The 20,457-nt window shown below is 37.2% G+C and overlaps 1 protein-coding gene across 1 annotated transcript in view; it reads left to right on the top strand.

Moving 5' to 3' along the window:
- The window catches only part of BRE (brain and reproductive organ-expressed (TNFRSF1A modulator)), a 170,182-nt gene that overhangs the window by 39,038 nt on the left and 110,687 nt on the right, over positions 1–20,457 (top strand). The window contains exons 4-5 of the mRNA XM_014950966.1: positions 8,666–8,860; positions 14,313–14,387. Of these exons, the coding sequence (XP_014806452.1) occupies positions 8,666–8,860; positions 14,313–14,387 (270 nt within the window). The remainder of the gene's footprint in view (positions 1–8,665; positions 8,861–14,312; positions 14,388–20,457) is intronic.

Genomic DNA, 20,457 nt, shown 5'->3' with positions numbered 1-20,457 from the left:
GTTTGCTCCTTTTTCAGGTGAATAGTGCTTGAGAGGCAGTGGTGCATTTATTCTAGGAGAATGCAGAAGAGTGTTCTCTGTGTCAGATTTGCTAGGGTTTTTGAGTCAACTTGGTATGAGATCGTTAATCAAGAATAACATTGTGTGGCCAGCAGAAGAAAAGAGGGAAAAAAATTTTATACAAAATTTAAGGTTCTTTTCTGAAAGCAGAATTCATTTCTTAGTATGCTGTTTTCCTGCTCTGTGTTTTCATCCTAATTCAAGGCCTCCAGGTATTTGAAATTTCAGCTAAGCTTTTATAAGCTATTAAAATTTCTGCATCTAATTTTCACAGATTCTCACAAAAAACATAAAATAAATACTAACTATCCCAAGCTTTGCTTTATGCAAACTTTTTATCTGTTACACACAATAAATAGCAGAGTACACAAGGTTTGTTAAGTTCTTTGATTGTATTTGCCATGACAAAAGTGCTCCTGAGTTGAACTGTTTTTATGAAATGTTAAGTTTTGACGTTTGCTCGTGCCCAAAAATGATCATTTCAAGCAGATCACTCCAGAAAGTTGTTCCAGTGGTGCTTTGGGGGAGGGGGATATGAAGAACCTGTGAAAATAAGATGACAAGTAGATGGCATGTAGGTTTACAGTGATTGATTTGAAACTGCAGCCTGTAGGATGTTTAAGTGCTGGCTGCTAAGAAACTGAAGCCTTTGAAGTTGTTATAACACTCCAGCCCTGCAAATACTGTGAAAAATATCTGTTGATAGAAAGATGTGAGCATATGGCAGATAATTATCCTGTGCCTTTTTCTGTGAGCAATTTCCCCACGGTGGCCCATGAAGACTATAGCAGAGCAGGGACTGAAACCAGATATCCCAGTTTCCAGGCTAATGCTGTAACCACTGGACCATATCTCTGTATTTATATGAAGCATAAGTGCTGATATCACAGTGTGATCTTTCTCATTTCAGGTAAAAACTTTGGTTTGTTCTGATTTTCAGCCACTGTACAATGCAAGTTTAGTGCATGTGGTGTGCAGAGATATAAACAAAATGCAAATCCGTACTTACATTATTCTTTATGATAATTCTGGATGCAAGATGCTATAGAAATGCATTACCACTGTATGGGCTTGGGTGGTTTTGTTTACTGACATTTTCTCGTGAAAGTTAATTTCTTGCTTAGAAATATAAAAGTACACTAACTTAAAATAAGATCTTGCTGTTGTTTCCTGTAGTATAGCCAGGAAAAACAGTTACAATCTGTCTTCTTTAAAATCACATTCCTGGAAGATATTCTGGCAACCTGGATATTTAAACACATTTCAAAGAAAAACAACTTCAGATCAATTAGAAATTGTTATCGTATTTTCTTTCTGATAGCGTAGAATTATAGTTTACTGCAGACATTGCCTCGAGTTATGAAATAAGCAGCAACCTGTGAAGGAGGCTATGAATTAGCTGTTTGTGGAACACAATGTGCATTACGTTCTGAAAAAAGGGGGAACAGGTAATGACGGACACTGAGTAGTCTGCATTGGTGCTCGATTAGCTTTTTGGAAAGATCAAGGAAAGACTGCAAAGCACAAAATGTTCCAGAACAGAACTTAAATGTGGTTTCTTTGCCAAAAGCTGAATAGTATGGCTACTTTGGAATGCTAAATTCTGCGTGTCTTTGGTAGTAGGACTGAGAAGCTACTTTGTGAGGGCTTTTCACTTGCCCCACCTCTAAGAAGATCTTATTAAAACTGATACTGTCTGGCTGCAAATTTTGTCTCTTTTTGAAATCCACTTGGTGTCATTGCTATTCATTTAAATGAGGTACTGTTGAAATGGCATAAATTGCACTCTGTGGGTGGCCTTAAAATATCTTTACTCTGCCTCCTTATACACACTTTAAATTAATTCATTTTCTCAACACTTTGGTTGTGTCTGATGGTCCAAAAAACTTTCCCTGTCAAACTGCTCACTTAGTGTGCAGCCAGCTCCTGTCAGGAGACAGGGCCAAGAGCCAGGGAATTGGAAGATTGACTTTGCACCCCAACAAAATCTGTGGGGTTATACTTTGTGAAAATTTTGTTCTTCCGTGAGCTTGTTTAAATTAATATTTGGCAGATCTTCAGAATAGATCTCCTGAATCACTTTGGATTTCTCCAATGTAGACGCAGTGTAATGGATGCCTATGGTCTACTAGTCTCTGTATAATAATTGAGTATTATTTTTCTATTTATATTGCCACACAGGGTGAGGTGGAGGGCAAAATTAGTGGATGTATATGCTATTGCTTAATTACTCTAAGATCTACACGCCTATTTTCTCAAAGAACTTTTCCTGAAACTTAGTCCAATAATGGGCAAAAGTTAGCAATTGCCAGGGAGGCTACTGCCACAAAAGAACATTCAACTGCCTGATGTTGAATTGCGTAGTCACAAATAGGTAAATAGTTATTGGCCATCTTCTGTATGACAATAATTACAGCTGCGGGCAACAATGCTTCTGGGGTCTGGTTTTTATCATGTAGAGGTTCTTGTCCCATTACTTTTCCCCTTGACCATTTTGAATTCACTTTGAATTTGTTTCCTAATTGGAAGAATGGGGATTAGCCAGTCATCACTGATGACATTGCCAGGCTTTTGTGTCCACAAGAAAATACCTTGTTGTCTTCTGACATTAGTAAACCTGCAACAAAAATAAACTGCTTAAGATGAGGTAACAATTTACCTTTATCAAAAGTGAAAGTTATACCACTTGCTGTATGACCAAGCCAAAAGCCAATTAAAAACTTAAAGTTAAGATCTGAAGAGTGGAGTTGCTCCTAGTTTTAGTGGAGATTATGGAGAGATATGAAAGCACTGTCTAGACAGAAAGGAATTGCTTAATTGAGTCACCATCTGTTTGCTTAGAAACAACAGGTAAGTTCTTCCATGATATGCTGAAAAAATGATAACATTTAAAATTATTTTAACCAATCTGATAAGGGCATGTAATCCTTCATATGAGATGAACGTGAATGCAGAGCTAGTTGCAGATGCACAGTTTGAGTTGATTCATACTTGTATATTGTCGTACAGTTGGCCAATTTCAGTCTAGCTGGCTAACTTTTGAGTAACTTAGTTTGCACTGCAGAGTTCACTTAAAGATATCTGTTGGCAAACAAGAGAAGGAATTGGATCCAAGTCTGGATTTCTTTATTTTAAATGCATTAGTGATTGTTCTGTAAAATTTGATTAACTCTCTGGAAAGTCTGCAGAAATCTCATTTGAAATTTGAAAAGATTTATTGAGTGAAGTATATAAGCTAGTTTGTCAGTACCCCAGCCAGTGGCTCATATTTTTATATAAAATTCATTTTAATGGCAATTTTATAGTAATATCTTTTCAGCGTGCATGTGATTTTTGTAAAATGATGTGAATGTATAAATTTTATCTGGGCCAGAATTTAAGGTCATGGTGAGTGGAGCAGAAGGAAATTTTGATAGAAGTTACATTGCTGTATACATATTTGCTGATTATTTCTTTAATTGAGTTTTTCATACCTGCCAGGCTTCAACAATTTGGCTGTAGAAAATTAAGTTATGTGTGTTTTCATGTTTCCAAGGCTTTTCTGAAGCCGTTAGAACTAAAACTCATAATTTTGAAGTTGCATTCAGAGCATAATTCTTATGCAAGATCTGAGTTTTGTAGCAAAACTTGGAGCTATGGAACACAGAAACACTGGAGGTTTGCTCTGTTCTTCAGTTTTAAATATTTTAAAATACTATTTCTTAAAAGGCTGTATTGTCTAGGATTGGAATACAGCCTTCAAGCAAACAACCAGAAAATAAAGCTCACAGGCTGCTACTCCTTTTTGCATCAAAGCCTTGAGTTTGAGATTTTGCTTATTAAAACAACTTCCAAATTCTAATAGTGTATACAATGCTGTATTGCTAAACAAAATTTTATTTAGAAGGTTCTTTATCTCTAAAGGAGGAGATAAATTTACTATTTATAAATTTACTAGCAGGGACCCTACTCATTGACAAATCCTTGCATGTTCTCAGAAGAGTCATTATAATGCAGAAATTGTACCGATTAAGACATTCCACAAGGGATCAAGTTGATAAATAACAAATTCTGCTTTAGCTAGATTTCAACAATGTATGTTACAGGTAGTTGCTTGCTTTGTCTTTGCTTTGAGAAATGGAAGATTAAAGAGGGTACCGTTTGAAACCTAGATAATAATGTAGCATGTATTTTGGCATACTTTTGAAATTGGATCACAATAAAATGATTTTAAAGTATCTTCATATGAATGAATGTAGTGCTTAGGGCAAAAAAGCAACACTTCAAAATATGTAAGAAGAAATTTCGTACATAATGTCATTGTATTCAGAACTGTTTGTGTTAAAATTTATAAATTTAGATCTTCTGAAAAGAACAGCACTTCTGCAAAGTCAACAAAATGGCTAGAAATGTGATGGCCAATTTCCAAATAACAAGCACTACAGTAATATAATTTTCAAGTTAAAAAATAATGTTTATTTAAATCAGAACTTCTGTTACAGAAAATTTGTGTAACCATTGTATATTTACTCTTTAATCAGTGAGATTCCATTGTAACTGATGTGTGTTCTGGATGGGTCGTTGAATTTTTCTTCAGGTGATTTGTTTTTATAACTAGTTCATACTTTGAATCTTTAGTTACTGAATTAAAGGTGTTTAATAAGGATCCGACAGTCAAATCATTCATTTTAATTCCTGTAGTTTTAAGGCAATACAGCATAAACACTGTTTTGATACGATGCTCTTGAATTCTTTGAAGAGAGCAGTACTGCAGCTCCGTGCTGGACAAATGACAATGGATTTCCTCTTGCTCTTTTTTTTTGTTCTGGAGTGTAATGTTATTTAAAAAACAAAAGGTTCGGTTGTGTTTAGGTCAGTTATTAAAATATTGTTGGTCATTTCCTTTAACAGAACATTTCTATTGTGTTATACCAGTGTCATTAGGAGGAAAGGTTATTCCCACTTGTCTGGCTGATACCAATATGTACTGGCATATTACATCCTCTGGCTTTCTGGAAATGCTTTATTTGAGCAGCAGCTTGGGAACAGGAAGTTTAAGCTTGTACACAGTCTGGTTTCAGACTGCATGATACAAAATCTGGTTCCTAGAAGACGCTGTCTACCTGAAAAATATTCACTGGTATTTTGTAGAATTGGATAGGCTTAAATGGGTTCAAGTTGGGAGTAAATTTTTAGCAGCTGTAGATGGCAGACAAGGTAGAACAAGGCTTTCGGTCACTCTGTAGTATGTATTTGAGGAACTTATATGAACCATGTTAGGATCTCACCATTCAACAGTTACCCTGGAATATATTTTTCCTTTTTAGATATGGCAATGGTAATGTTCTCATTTAATAGGTGTTTTTATTCTCTAAGAGGGAAAAAAACAACAGAGTACTTCTACATCAGGCCATGGTCAAATGTGGACTCCGTGACTTTGAGGTAGCTTCTAAATGCAGAGGTTCAAGTATAGCCATGCTGGGCAGCCCTTTCTACTAGAATCATAGTGAGCAGGAGGATAGCAGTACAGCTTAATCCTGTAACTGTTCGTTGAACTGTTTGTTGATCCATGTAAAACAAAGCAAATCACGATCAGCAGTTATGTCCTGGTGTGTTTCTTCAGCTGAGCCTGACAGTCTTGGGTGAATCTATAAATTATGTAAACATAAGGTCTTTTTCCAAATCTGTGCTCTAGAGGTAAGTGTTCCCTTAAGTGTTCCATCCACGCTCTAGGATTATAAATTATCTTTTTTTGTCAAAACAAGAACAATGTCTGTGTTTCTGAAGGATGAGAGCACCACCTTCCAAAACTTTATTTCCCCCAATGATTTTCTTTTTTATATGTGACAGAAATGTAAGTTTTTCATCCTAATCACAGGAATGAGTGATGCCTAGACAGTTAACGCAGCACTACCAGCCACAGTCATTCAAAAATTGTGAATTGTGTTCCTGAAAATCATGACAGTGGCCTAAAAACCATGTTTATGAGATTGATAGAAAAAGGATTGTATTTCTTTTAATTTTGTCTCTCTTTTTTCTATACATAGGTAGTGCATACACAGATTTCTTTTCCTCTCTGGTAGCTATTAATTTAAATGAGAAGGAGTGGAGGGGATGGGTAGAATGTAGCTGAGATTCTTTTAAAATTGATCCCCTCCAGGACTGGGGACTTCAGGAAAAACATCATGTGGTAAGATTTGAGATAAAATTGCCTTAGTAAACATTACAGGTTTTTTTTTTTTCCTAAAATAAGAAAGGCAGGATTTTCAAGGAAGGAAAATGTATTTCATGTTGTCTTCACTGACAGATGAGGCTTGTATGTTTTAAGTGATGATGTTGAAAATGAGAAATTAATTTTGATAACTTTGTATTTCTTTCCCTCCATTTTAAGATGTTGTGGAAAGAGAAGTGCTTGAAGTACTAAGCCTTCATACACGTATACTGAAGTCTGTATAAAACCATTCCAAAGGGATATATATGAACATATACATGTATCATACGTATGGTATATGAAGGGATATATGAGATATATATCTTTCATGAACTACAGTCATCAGAGAGAATAAAAATTATAAGCATTTTTAAGGGAAATAGCCACGTAGTTAGAGATTAGGGTACAAGTAGATTTTGAGCTGAAGGTATGGTGCCTGGTGAATAATTGATTAAGCTTTCTATCTGACTCTCCAGACTATCAGAAGATAAAATCTGTACACAACTCTAATTTCTTTTCAGGTCAGTACTATGGAGTCTTGCCTTGATCAGATCCTCTGCTTGTGTTTGAGTTTTTTGTAAACCCTTTAATAGAATCAAAAAATAACTGGGGTTGGAAAGAGCCTTTGGAGACCATCTACCTAGTCCACCCCTCTGCCTGGGCAGGGCAGATGGAGCAGGCTGTCCAGGACCTTGTCCAGTTGGGTTTTGAGTTTCTCCAGAGATGGAGACTCGGCAATCTTGATGTGCAACCTGTTCACTTGTATTTATTAGTTTTGGTGTTACAAGAAATATTAATAGCTTGTATATTTTAGGGGACATGTTTTTATCCAGCTTCATTCGTTTACTTAACCTAGGTTAAGAAACATAATTTTTTATGTGTGTGGATACAAGCCAGTCTTAAGATAGTGTCTTCAAAGCACAGAAGTGTTTTCTGTCATTTCATTGTAGAAAATGATGCATACCAAAGCATTTTTCCACTGCAGAGGTAAAAAAAGGCTAATGCTTTTCTTGTCCTTGCTGAAAAATGTAAATTAAGCATATAATTTGTTAATTAAATATTTGCAACTTCCAGGACAAGAGCGACCACTTTGAGTTCAGATACTGATAAATAATTTTATTTGAAGCTACTATATTCTATCTTCATTTGGTTGTAAAATACAGACATCTCTGGCAGTTCTAAGGATCTTGATGTTAACTGTACAATCCATCCAATTAAAAAACCTCTTGCAGCTAGTTTGTTGTCATATGCTTATGTGACATACAGATACAGAATAATATTGGTTATACGCAAAGCTGACCAAAAGCTGCATGACTGTGTTAACACGCCCTGAGCTTGTATCAAGAGCTGTTGAGAACCTAAGTACAAAGCATGTTGGCTTTTGTATCAGAACAGTCTCATGTCCTATCAGCGTGGAATACAGGTTGAGTTCTCGTCTGCCCTTAACATAAATCCATTCTGGGTCAACTAGATATAGGCATGTAACACTGATCATGTTAGGTATGGTTTGTAACACTTGAAAACCTTCTGAGTAAAACTTACGGTGCATGGAAGAGTAGCCTAAGCCAATGTTAGAGAAGTTAAACTGAAAAACAATATTGCTACTGTGCTGCTGACACAGTTTTTCATTGTATTAACTTTTCCCTGCCCATGGCAGGGAGGTTGGAACTTGATGATCTTTAAGGTCCTTTCCAACTCTAACCATTCTATGATTCTATGATTTTTATTTCTGTTGACTGTATATGAAGAAACACAGTAAACTTGTAATAAAAACTTCTGCCAGGCACATTGAAGAGACTTGTGTATGGATGGCATTTGTGCTAAGAGGATGAGTCAAGCTAACTCTAGTGATGAGACAGTCAAGGTGATGTAAAGCACAAGGTTGAGGCAACAGAAGAGAACCCATTTGCTCCGTCACTGCCAATACTATATCCACTGTTTGAATAATGGAGCAGACTAGTTTCCATAGTTGGTGTTAATTTGGTATATTCACTTGTCTGACTGCTTTTTGAGTCAGATACCGTGTGAGGTTGTACTTACCTGATCCCTGTATGTTTCATATCAGTTTTGATTTTTTTAATTCAAACTTTTCAAGTTCTCAAATGCATCAGTATAGTTTTAGGGAAAAATAGGTTGGTAATTTGGGCCTATCTGGGCCTGGTAGTAGCCCTGTTACCAGTTTTCTGGTAGGTCCCTATATAGACTCTTAATTTTACATTAAGGTTTGTGTTTTGCTGTTTGACCTGGTTTTCTTCCAAAGCCTGATACAACCTTTGCACTTGATATTATGGCTTAGCTTTGTCACAAAGCTTGCCCATGCATATGTGTCTCTCTCTGGTATCAGTACGGAAGGGGAGTGCTTGTCTTTCTATGGCTGTAAACAATTTTGGTCTCTGTTCTTTTCTAATTCAACAGAATTTAGCTTCTTGGAATCCTTCAAACCCTGAATGCCTCCTGCTTGTTGTGAAAGAGCTCGTGCAGCAGTATCACCAATTTCAGTGCAGCCGATTACGTGAAAGCTCCCGTCTCATGTTTGAATATCAGACTTTACTTGAAGAGCCCCAGTATGGAGAAAACATGGAAATCTATGCTGGCAAAAAAAACAACTGGGTAAGCTGTTAAGAATGTTTCTGTGAAAATGCTTTTAGTGATCCTTTCATTTTAATAAATAGAGCTTTTGCCTTGGAAAACTTGAGTTGTTTCTGGGGAACTCTGTGCTTTATGTTTCCAATGGAGAAAACTTCTGTTTGACTCCAGCTCACTTTCTATATTCCCTGTTTTGTACATTGCTGACATTGCACTACCTTGGTTGAACCAGATTTCTTGGTGAGTAACTGTGTCTCAACCTGATGGTAGTTCATCTGATTTATAGATGAAAACTTTTGAAAAGTCTGTGCATTATTTATGGGGCACAGTACAATGTTATGCGGAAGCATGAGTTAGCTCTGAAGATTTGAGACGCAGAATAACAATGTTGGGATGACTCCTTGCCTAGGCAAATCAGCCTGCTTAGAGGTAGAACGTATTAGGGTGTGATTCCACATTAAAATTGAGTTGATTTAATTGGTAGCTGCAACTGCCTGTACCTCTCTGGCACTTGTCTAAGCTGAGATGAGTTGTTTCAGGAAGCTGAACAGGAGAGGAAAAAAAAAAACCTAGTAATTTTTTGTGGAAGGACTGGAGGAGGTGAGATGGACTAGAGCAGTGACATTGTAGCACCATGTCTTCATACAATAGTCAGACATTAAACAGGCTTATCTGTTTCCTGAAATTGTACCCTTTGCCTGGGAAATGTGCTGTGCTGTGTAGAAACACTGTATGTATGCCATCTCAGCCTTCTAAAATGAGGCAATGGAGACATTTTGATTAGTGTATAATTTGGTTTTTTTGATTTTGTTTTGTTTGTGTTGTGGTGTTTTTTGGTTTTTTTTTTAACTGGTCTCTGCCGCAGAGTAAGCTTTGCAAAAATCAGCCTTTTCCGCTGGCAATATATTTCTCTTGCAATGTTCAGAATAAGATGTATCAGGAAATACCTAGTCATGTTTATGCTGAATGCGTCCCCCTCTTACTTTGAGCAACAGCATATTCTTAAGATATACTGGCCTTCAGAAGCAGTATCTTCTGAAACAGATGCCATCTGAAAATTGATGAAAATTCAGCATTCCTGTTATCAGGGCCAAGAATTCAACTTTATGTCACTTAAATAATCCTGAAGTTACAGGTGATGCAAGGTTATTTACTCTACAACTCACAGTACATACATTAATCTGTTTTTCTTCTCTTAGACAAGGTATCTAGGGTTTTTTATTTTAAGCCAAGGCAACTTTTCTTTATCAGAGAACTTCAGATCTCTTTTATGTTTATAGACCAGAATATTTCATTGAAATTAATTTGTTCTTAAATGTTATTCTCTGTAGCTTGCATCAAAAACAACTTGCCACATCTGTAAATATCGTCAGACTGTTTTATTGAAATGCAGAAAGCTTTCTGAACCATACTGAGATTTTATCATAATTTTTGGCAGCTGCCAAAATTCTACTCAAGATTGTAGAAAACTAGGGGTTTTGTCCTTCTTTTATTGGAGAGCCATGTCTATTAAATCCTTTTGAATCTTTCTATAGTCTTTGGTGACTGAATAAAGAACTTCTTTTGCATTTGAATTACTGTCTTAGTTAAAAATATCCCAATAAAATAAATCTTAAATATATTTTGAGACACGTCCTTTTAATCATTGCAGAGCTATTTGAGGTTTCTGTAGTGTATGCTTTATTTATTAATTTGAGGTTTCTGTAGTGTATGCTTTATTTTCAAAGTTTACATTCTCTATGGAAGAGTGGTGGAGTCTCCTTCTCTGGAGACATTCAAAAACCACCTGGACAAGATCCTGTGCAACCTGCTCTAGGTAGACTCACTCCGGTGCGGGGGTTGGACTTGATGATCTCCAGAGGTCCCTTCCAACCCCATATGATTCTATGAAGAAGACTCTGAGAGTCCTGTTTAGAGATTCTGCGTACCTGGTAGCTACATGACAGACTCTTGTCTGTGAGTGTCCTAAAATTCCAACCTGTGAAACTGATTTGTGTAGTTCTCCTTCATGTCCTTTGCAACTGTCTTGTTAGTGTTGATGATCAGTGCAATAGCAGCGTTTACCTGAAAAGCAAGAGGTAACCTGCGCACTATCTCCTCTGCCTAGAAGTCATTGAAATTGGTATTTTTGCTGTCTCTCAGGAACTGATATTAGCTCAGCAGACTTCTGAAATAATCATCTATGAATGAACCTTGCACAGTGTTATGAAAGCAATGCTCTTAAGTGCATGAGTTTGAAGTTTGAAGAGGAGGCCTGAATTCAGTGCTGTGTCCCAAAAATGGAACAGAAATTTGCTTTCATATGTTTGTTCCAGTATGTTCAATTTTCTGAAGTGACCTCCAAGATCTTTAGACAAATAGACAAACTGTTATCTACCTTAGTAGCTTCATGTTGGCAGAGTACCATCTGACACAGATGCCCAGTAACTATCTAATCCCTCAGTGCTCTGGCCCAAAATTGATCGGACTGGACCCGGTGGCTGTGACTGGCTGGTGGGGTTTGGGTGGGTGAGCACCATGGACAGGGCCTGCTCCCTGCCCCTCCACAGCACTTCCCAAGTCAGGCATTGCAAAATAATGTCGATGGAATGACAGACAAGATGTAGACTGCAAGTTCGTATCTACTTCTACGCCTTGGAGCAGCTGATGTTTTGATCAGAGGCCATTCGTCTGTTCAGTGGCCATCTCTGTTCATCAGACTTGGTATTTTACCACAAATAATTTTCTGGATTTTATGGCAAATGTTGTATGGCATTTTTTGGAAGTTAAGTCCAGACAAGAAGCACTGTCTGTAATATCCATTTCACTCTGAATAAAAAGCAAGTGCCCTGACTGTCATCAGAACAGTCTTTGTGTTATACATGAAGTCAGTGATTTTTCTGCTTGCATGAGTAATACAGCATCAGAAAGTTGGTGTCTACCCTCACAAGTAGTGTCATCAGGGAAGGTTTCCGAGTCTGGTTTTAAATTAATATAGGCTCACTTTTTGTTGCATGGTGTTTTTGTGTGCAATTGCTTTGCCTCTATTGTATGACCACCAGGGACAAATTTTGAGGATAATTCTGAGCTAGATGGCAAAAGGGTGAGTTACAACCTAACATCACAAAAAACACTTTTGGCAAGTGATATAACTGGCAAGGTACCATCGGAAAGATTCTGGTTGCATTCAAGATACTTTTTTTTTTTTTCTTCTTCTTTAGTGATGATAGAATGAGTTATCTGTAGTTCATGCCTGATACATAGACCAAGAAACAAATTGGCACAGATACTAGCATTGCTTATTGTTCATTTGCCTAATACAGCATCTTTTTCTATATGTGTTTAGTTGCTTGGGGTGAAATGTTTGCTTAATTTACACATAAAATAATTGAAGGAATCCAGTTCTGTAAAATTTTTTCCTTCTCAGTTTTAATTCATGTCAGTACCACAGAAAATAATGTCCTTAGCAAACAATCACTTATATTCCTCAGCTGCCCTGCAGAGCAGCTTACCCTTTATTTTGGAAAGCCAGTTTCCATTGGCTTTGACCGCCAGTACTTTCTCAGGCTTATGAATTGGCAAGCTGGTTTTCTTCAATGTTCTATTCAGCCAATCAATATGCGTAGCAATTGGTGGGTTCCATGATTATGGAGGCTTGTGGTCTAGTGGTGTATGGTCAGTGACAGCCTTCATGTTTTCACGTATGTTAATCTCAAAACAATTTATGGATTAGCACAGCTAATCAAGAGGGAAGGCAAAAGTACTGACTATTTTGCAAAGACATATTACAAATGTTCAGTATCAGTGTAGGTGACTGTGAATGCTTTCCTCTTGAAGAGTTGTAGCCTTTGGCAAACTGTCCCCGTAGCTGTGTGGAGTTCTTGTGATAACATGTACTAAATGTGTTAAAGCAGTGGCCCAAGAGCTATCCTTCTGACATCTGAGTGGCCCCTGAGTACTGAGAGGTCTGAGCATTGGGGCAGGTTACTCAGAGAGACTGTGGGATCTCCATCATTAGGGATATTCAGACACCGTCTGGACATGTTTCCAGACAACCTGTTCACTGTCAAGATTCTCTATATCTCTTCCATAGGTCACTGCTGCATTTTCTAGAAAGGATGCTTCTGTTATTTCAGGCCTATTACAGGCTTTTGCTTACCACAAGGTATAGCTGTCTACACAATAAAGATGATCCTGTTTAAATCTAGTATGGTATTTACATTCACCCTTAATGAGAATTGCAATATGCACGTTCACCAGAGATGCGTGTGCACTCTCTTAAAATTTATATCTTGTGCACTTCTTGCTTGAAGTATTTTTATTCGCACTTTGGCTACACAAAACACTTTAAATATTATTAAAATGAAAGTTAGGTACAGATAATTATGCTCAGGAAATAGTGTAGTAGTACATACGTGTTACTGTTGGAGACCGAATGCTGCATATTCATAAAGCTTTGATTTTTCCACTTCCCTGTTAAAACAAAGTGCTGTTTTCTAAAAATTGTGTGTCATTACATAACTAAGTAGCATATGTATGCAAAAATAGGGAAGTGTTAAAACTGAAAGTTTTGCTGCCTTGTCCCAAGATATCATAATACTTTGTACTTAACTGTATAAAATTAACGTTTGACACTTTGTGCTGTTAATTCAACATGAAAAAAATAGCTGCTATATGGCTACTTTATTGAATTAAAAAATAGAGATTACAAGAAACTAATATGGAGGAAATTAGGCAGGCATTTGTTTTTCAAAAAGAGCCAACTTCATTGCTTCATAACCAGGTGGAAAAGTCTGGTTTTAAGGAAGTGTATGAAACAGAAAGGAAATCCTTTCCATTTCCTTTGCATACACTTTATGCATAAAAACCCGCAATGTGTAGGGGACACTTGGCAAATTTTCAGTAAACGGTTGTCTAGGTGTTAATAGTCACATAATTCTGAAAACAAACTTTATAAAACCTTCTGCTTCAGTTCTTTCCTCTTTGTTTATTCAGGGGACGCTTTTCATACATTCTCACTTTACTCAACACAAATTCTTTTATGTATACCTGCAATGTTTGTGAAGATGCCTCTATTTTATATATATGCTCTTGTAAAGTTGTCAGTTTTTTACCTTTGCTCTCAGACCATTTGCAGGTCTCACTGGACCTTTGTCCGGAAATGAATACAGCCAATGTAGATCTATATTTAGGGCCTAACAAAGTACGGTCTGATTTTTGTCATGCACATTGTTGTATTATGAGTACTTTTTGCTGTTGACTTACTGGCAATGATGTTTTACGGTTTTTAAGTATTTTCTCATATAACATCTGTGAAATCTGTAAATTATTTTTTTCCTCTTCAGTAATTCCATTGAGAAATGTTGTTTTACATCTCAACCCTTCTGTTTGGTATGAGCTCTTACACATTTTTCTGGTTAATATTTCATCCTCAGACTGTTCAATTTGTGGTTCTGTTTTAGACACCGAGTCTCATTAGTGTTATCTTTTTTCACAGACTGGAGAATTCTCAGCTCGTTTCCTCTTAAAGTTGCCTGTAGACTTCAGCAATATTCCTACCTACCTTCTCAAGGTAAAAACAAATGTATAATTTGACAGTGTCTGTGAGAGAGTATGAATTATTGAAATGTTCTTAGTAACTATTTTGACTTTCCTGACCTCCTCCTCTCCAAGAGTTTTAAAGTCCACTGTTTCCAAATCTGATTGGATTATATTTTGGCAAGGTGATGTTAGACATACTATTGTTTTGCATGCTGTTTTACTAGGTAGTAAATATACGCCTGTCACTCTAAAAGACCTTGAAGGATTTGGATCATTATAGAAGACTGTATATAATGTGGAGGTTCTGGCTTTTTAGACCGTATGATAAATAGCAAATGCTTGACCATACCCAAGGTATTATATTGAGGAATAAATTTAAATATTTCCAGATAAACTCCTTTGATAGGAGTATATGGAATTCCCTGCTATTTAAGTGTTTGCTTTTTTCAATGAGCAGTCCAATTGCACCAGTAGCCTTGATAATAGAAACAGAAAAGCAAACTAAATATACTGTTTCTTAACAGGGAATGAAAGCAAGTACTGATGACATGAACTGAAGGTTTTGATAATTATTTTGCTTCATTGTTTACAATAAATGCTAATTTGACAAGATATTTTAGAAAGTAGGACTGCAGAGTATTGATGTGTGTTGGAAAAAAGTATTTCTCTCTTTGCTAGGGAGTAAAAAAACCAACCAAACAAACAAAAAAACTTGTGACAAACTATCAACAAGGAATAATGTGAAATGAGTGGTTTTCACAGCAGGTGGACAGTCACTCTTTCAAGTAGTTACTGTGGAAGCCCATCATAATGTCAGTGTTACTATATTCAGAGAACACAGAGATCTGGGTTCTCTCTGTCTATCATTACTGTCAGAATGAAGTGTCAGAACTGCTGCTGCTGACAAGGTTTGAGTCAGCTGATGTTGCCAACAACCCATCTTTCTTTTAAGCTGCATGTCTGCCTCCTTACTCAGCTTTTTACTTTTAAACATTTGAAAAGGAGAACAGCTACTTAATGTTTAGCAACTAATGTGTTGAGATGAAAATGTCAGTGTAGATCCGCTTACCTCCTCTTCATCTTATTGTTTGAACTGTCTTCAACTATTGTTAGATCATAGTTGCAAGTGTGAATCTTCAGTGTTTCTTCAGTTAGATGTCTCGAGCTAAGAACCATGAAAATAAAGGCGGGTACAACTGTAATCTAACTGAAACTTTTGGTTGTAGTCTGAGGTCAGTATCCTATGATCTCTTTACCTTCTGTAGACTGCTTGCTCTTGGAGTAATGAGCCAATCCTAATTTTCTCAAAAGCCTCCAGTAATTTTCAGTTTGTTCCTGTGTTCATGGTAGCAGCCCTTCTCCCAGGTGCTGCCTTTCATCAGGGCCTTCTTTTCTCACTTGATGGGAATGTGGCCAGTCAGATGTAAGAGGGTTGGCCAAGGCCGCCTTAGGAACAATGGCGTTGAGAAGCAGGATGCAGCAACAGTTCACGTGGAGTGCAGGATAGCTGTGAGTTGCTTCTGAAAGGCCCTGTGGAAAAAAGGAGACTGAGAACATCCAACATGAACTATGCTGTCTCCTCCTGCAGGAACTCCAAATTGTCATATTTTCCAGGAACAATTTTAGATTGATCAAGAATTTTAGGACATGTGCATACCCAGCATGTTCAATAGCTTCAGTCATAGGGCTCTCTTATACCTCTCCTCAGCTTCTGGGGAAGTGATGTGACTTGAAGGTTGGAAGGTGGTGTACGACTTCAGTAAGTAACTGTCATTGTGTAGGAACCCTGTGGCAGAAACAGATTCTACTTCTGCTTCTAAAAAGTAATGTTTTAATGCATGAGAGCATACTCCTCCTTACTGTAATTACCTATCACATTCACTAAACATCTTCCATCTCCCTCTAAACAAGGTTGGTATACTGTTCATAAATCATCAGTGCTCCACAACTGCTTCCTGGAGCATTGTTCACCCCGAGTACTGAATGACTCATTAGTCTGAAGGAAAATGTGTATTTATTTTGCATATATAGAGAGATTGTGTGATGTGAAGAGACACACTCAGAAAGTAGCAGAATCAAAGTTTCCTAGTTTACCTTTCTTTTGACATTTCTAAAATCTTAATGTCTTATCTTTGGGCTTTTAAAATTAACGTATTTCTGCATGTAATACCTGGGTTTTTACAGCAGCAGGACCTTCTTGCTGGGAAATGTACTTAGCTTTCTTATGCAGACTTTTACTATGCAAACTGACAAGTTAACTGTGGGAGGAAGGTGATGTGTAGTCTGGATGAGTAGCCACAGGAGAAGAAATACTGTTTTATTGCAGTAGTTTGTGTTGACGGCAGAAGAATGGTTTGATTCAGACTCTGGCATGGATTATGACAGAGTGTTCTGTAGCAGTCATGGATCTTTTACCCCTGCTGCCTTTAGCTCCTTGTATTCTGACATTATCAGTTATATGAATGTCATCTCATATGCCAACAATATATAGGCAGGTAGAACTGGAGCTACTCCATTGGGGTTGAAATTATTATGTTCAGACTAGTCCAAATTCATAAAGGTATTTAAAAAAAAAAATCAGATATTTTTTTTTAAGCTGTCCATGTCAGTCTGTCTTCTTTTTTGTTTGGGATTTTTTTTTTTTGGATGGACTTTTGACATAAATAGATCTTTTATTTGTTGCAATAACAGGAGTTTATTTTCTACCATGTCTGCCAGTTACGTTGGCATGATAGATCATCCAATCATGCAGTGGAAATAATGGTTAATATATTATCCGGAAAGGTAGAAGAGCAATCAGTAATTGAAGGCTATTAGTGTATTAACACCTTAATGTTTAACTGCAGAATTTAATGGGTTTGAATTACGTTCTAGTCTGTAGCCAGCCTTATCGTGTGCAGTAGCTTCTCTGTAATGACTTGCAAAGTCCAAAACTGTGTTAACTTTCTCTGTCATCCTCTTTTTTGATGCCTGGTTAATACTGCTTGTATTTAAAACTGGTGGAATTTTTAAAGACCATTATTTTTGCCTCATCAGTCACTCCTAGTACCCAAATAATTTATAATGCTCTTCTGAAATTTTTATTGATGTCAGTAGTTATCACACTACAAGTGTGACTGTAAAGCTGAATATAGTAAGCCAATATTCAGATTTGAGGATGTAAGCTGTGAGAACGGTCTGTAGTGCTAAAAAAATCTTTGACGTTGTTGAGAATACACTCTAGAATCGTAAGATCTTACTCTGTCAACTTTGTACCAATGGTGGTGAGAGTATTCTCCTTTCCCTATAAAGAATAAAAATTTGAAGGTGTAGCATAAGTTGGGTTGTTATGGACTGCAGGGGCAGATTTACCAGGTTATTTTAAAGGTATTCGCTGCACTAAATTTAAAATTGAGTTCAAGTGTGTGTGCATTTTTAGCTGAGTATATGAAGAAGAGCACAAATGATTCAAAGAGCAGTGCAGAGTATACTGTCTCTTCCTTTGAATTCTGAAATTCTGGTACAAGTTCTTCAGTTATTTATTTGGAAACAATCCTCCTTGTAATGGCTGCAGCAGATATTTCTGGTTTTGTAAGTTTTCATGACACATTCCTTCATGTTTGAAAGAAGAAGTATCATTCTTTATTTTCCAAGCTAAAGAACTGTTCAAAAAATAAATATTGGGTTACACCTTTGTGAAAAGACACCCTTTCATTATTTTTTCCTTTACAAAGTTATACTTCAATACAAACATTTTGAATTCAATGTGGACCTTCATATCCACTTTTACATTGTTTTCTTATGGAAATCCATTTGACATAAATGAAAATTCCAAGTGTTGAAACAATTGCAGAATCAAGCTGGTGGCTCAAACTACTGCAAGGTTCATTACTGGTAAGTCTATCATTAAGGTTCTTTTACTTGACAAGAATGTGGATTTGGCTCAGGAAAATCATTATGTCCGTATCTGTTTACTATTATACTTTCCCTTACCCTTTTTTGCAGTTGGATTTTTAATCAGCACATTTATTTTGGCTTGAATTCTTTCCTGTTTGTTGCAACATTTTTAATTTTTGCCACAGCATTTTATAAGTTGAAGTATTTGCTGTATGTACTAGTTTTGAGAGTCAGTCTCTACGTCACGTTTATGCCTCTTTACAAATACCATGTAGTCACAGTAATAATGACGGTAATAGACTTAGCATCTAAAATACTTTATCCAAATTTTGTTTCATTTTTTGTAGTTGTGTTCAGCTTTGGGGACATGTGTTATTTACCAGTTGTACTGGATTATGTGACTGTAGTATGATTGCATAATGTCAGTGAACGTTAGAGTATGTTGCCAATGATGCTGCTGAAACAAGATATTTAGGTATTTTTCTTTTATTTCTGTGGAGTTTTTTAGGTTTTGGCTAAGTGTGTACCCTGATTACCTCTACCTTCTTGTTTGTAATTTTTGAAGTAATTTCATATTCTCATGTATCTGCTTGTTGTGCCCCTGGGAATAGCTAATATCTGGACCAATTTAGCTATGAAGCTGTGACCAGCTGCCTTCCAATAATTTCTTACGATTCAAGTGTAAAGGAAATATGCAAAGCAGACCTAATTTCTTTTTGTAGAAGATTTAAAAAAAATCTTTAAACCTGTTTTTTCTGAAGAGCTTTTTTGTGATGACCATCATATTTAGTGCATATCTTTCAGAACTGAAACAAATAACAGACATTGTCTAGACACATTGCCAGGGGCCAAACAGTTGCGTGTAAGACTGTCAATGGAAAAGGTTTATCCTCAAGTTCAAAATGAAAGATAAGAACATATTTGTGTTTTTTTCTTACTGTGATTTCATCATTTGGAAGCCTGTTAAAAGGCGTCAGTGCAACTTTTGTTTACGATGTAGACCAAATTCCAAGTGCTGTGAAAAGAGTGCAATATTTGTGTATGTTTGAGTAATCAACTATAGTCGAGAACAAACAAAGGTTCATTATAATATGCAGGGTCAAATGAGACATTTTCCAGGCTGGTTTCTTTGCTATTGTGATTTAGCAGTTTGATTTATTTGACATCATTTAAGGTTTGTGTCAAATCGCTGCAAATATGAAAACACAAACACAGGTGTATAAAAGCTAGTGTTTCTGCTGTTTAACTCAAAAAAATGGAGCTAAATATTCTGAAAAAATGGAAAATAAGGGAATCAGTAACAGCCAACATGTGTTCATTAAGGGCAGATTATATCTGACAAATTTGGTGGTCTTCCACAACAGCCTTACAGTGTTGGTGGATAAGGGAAGAGCAACGGACATCATCTACTTGGACTTGTGCAAAGCATTTGATGCTGTCCCACATAGTATTCTTCTATCTAAAGTGGAGAGACATGAATTTGATGGATGGACCACTTGGTGGATAAGGGATTGAGGGGATGATCACACTCAAAGAGTTGTGGTCAACGGCTCGATGTCTGAGTGGAAACCAGTGACAAGTGGCATTCCTCAGGGGTTGGTATTAGGACAGACTTAATATGTTTGTCAGTGATATGAACAGTGGGATTAAGTGCACCTTTCAGCAAGTTTGCTGATGACACCAAGCTGTGTGGTTCAGTTGACACACTGGAGGGAAGGGATGCCATCCGGAGGGACCTGGACAGGGTTGAGAGGTAAGCCTGTGCAAACCTCATGAATTTCAACAAGGCCAAGTGCTAGGTCCTCCATCTGGGTCAGGACAATCTCAAGCACAAATACAGCTTGGGCAAAGAATGGATTGAGAACAGCCCTGAGAAGAAGGACTTGAGGGTGTTGGTGGATGAGAAGCTCAACGTGAGCCAGCAATGTGCACTGGCAGCCCAGAAGGCCAACCGCACCCTAGGCTGCATCAAAAGAAGCATGGCCAGCAGGGCGAGGGAAGTGATTCGTCCCCTCCCCTCTGCTCTGGTGAGACCTCACCTAGAGTACTGTGTCCAGCTCAGGGGCCCCCAGCGTATGAAGGACATTGACCTGTTGGAGGGAGTCCAGAGGAGGGCCAGGAAGATGTTCAGAGGGCTGGAGCATCTGTCCTATCAAGACAGGCTGAGACATTTGGGGGTTTTCAGCCTGGAGAAGAGAAGGCTCTGGGGAGACCTTATAGCAGCC

This window comes from Calidris pugnax, unplaced genomic scaffold, assembly GCF_001431845.1.
Source record: "Calidris pugnax isolate Ruff unplaced genomic scaffold, ASM143184v1 scaffold24, whole genome shotgun sequence".
NCBI lineage: Eukaryota > Metazoa > Chordata > Aves > Charadriiformes > Scolopacidae > Calidris > Calidris pugnax.
The sequence above is the reverse complement of the archived record's forward strand: the minus strand, read 5'-3'. Positions and strand labels throughout refer to the sequence as shown.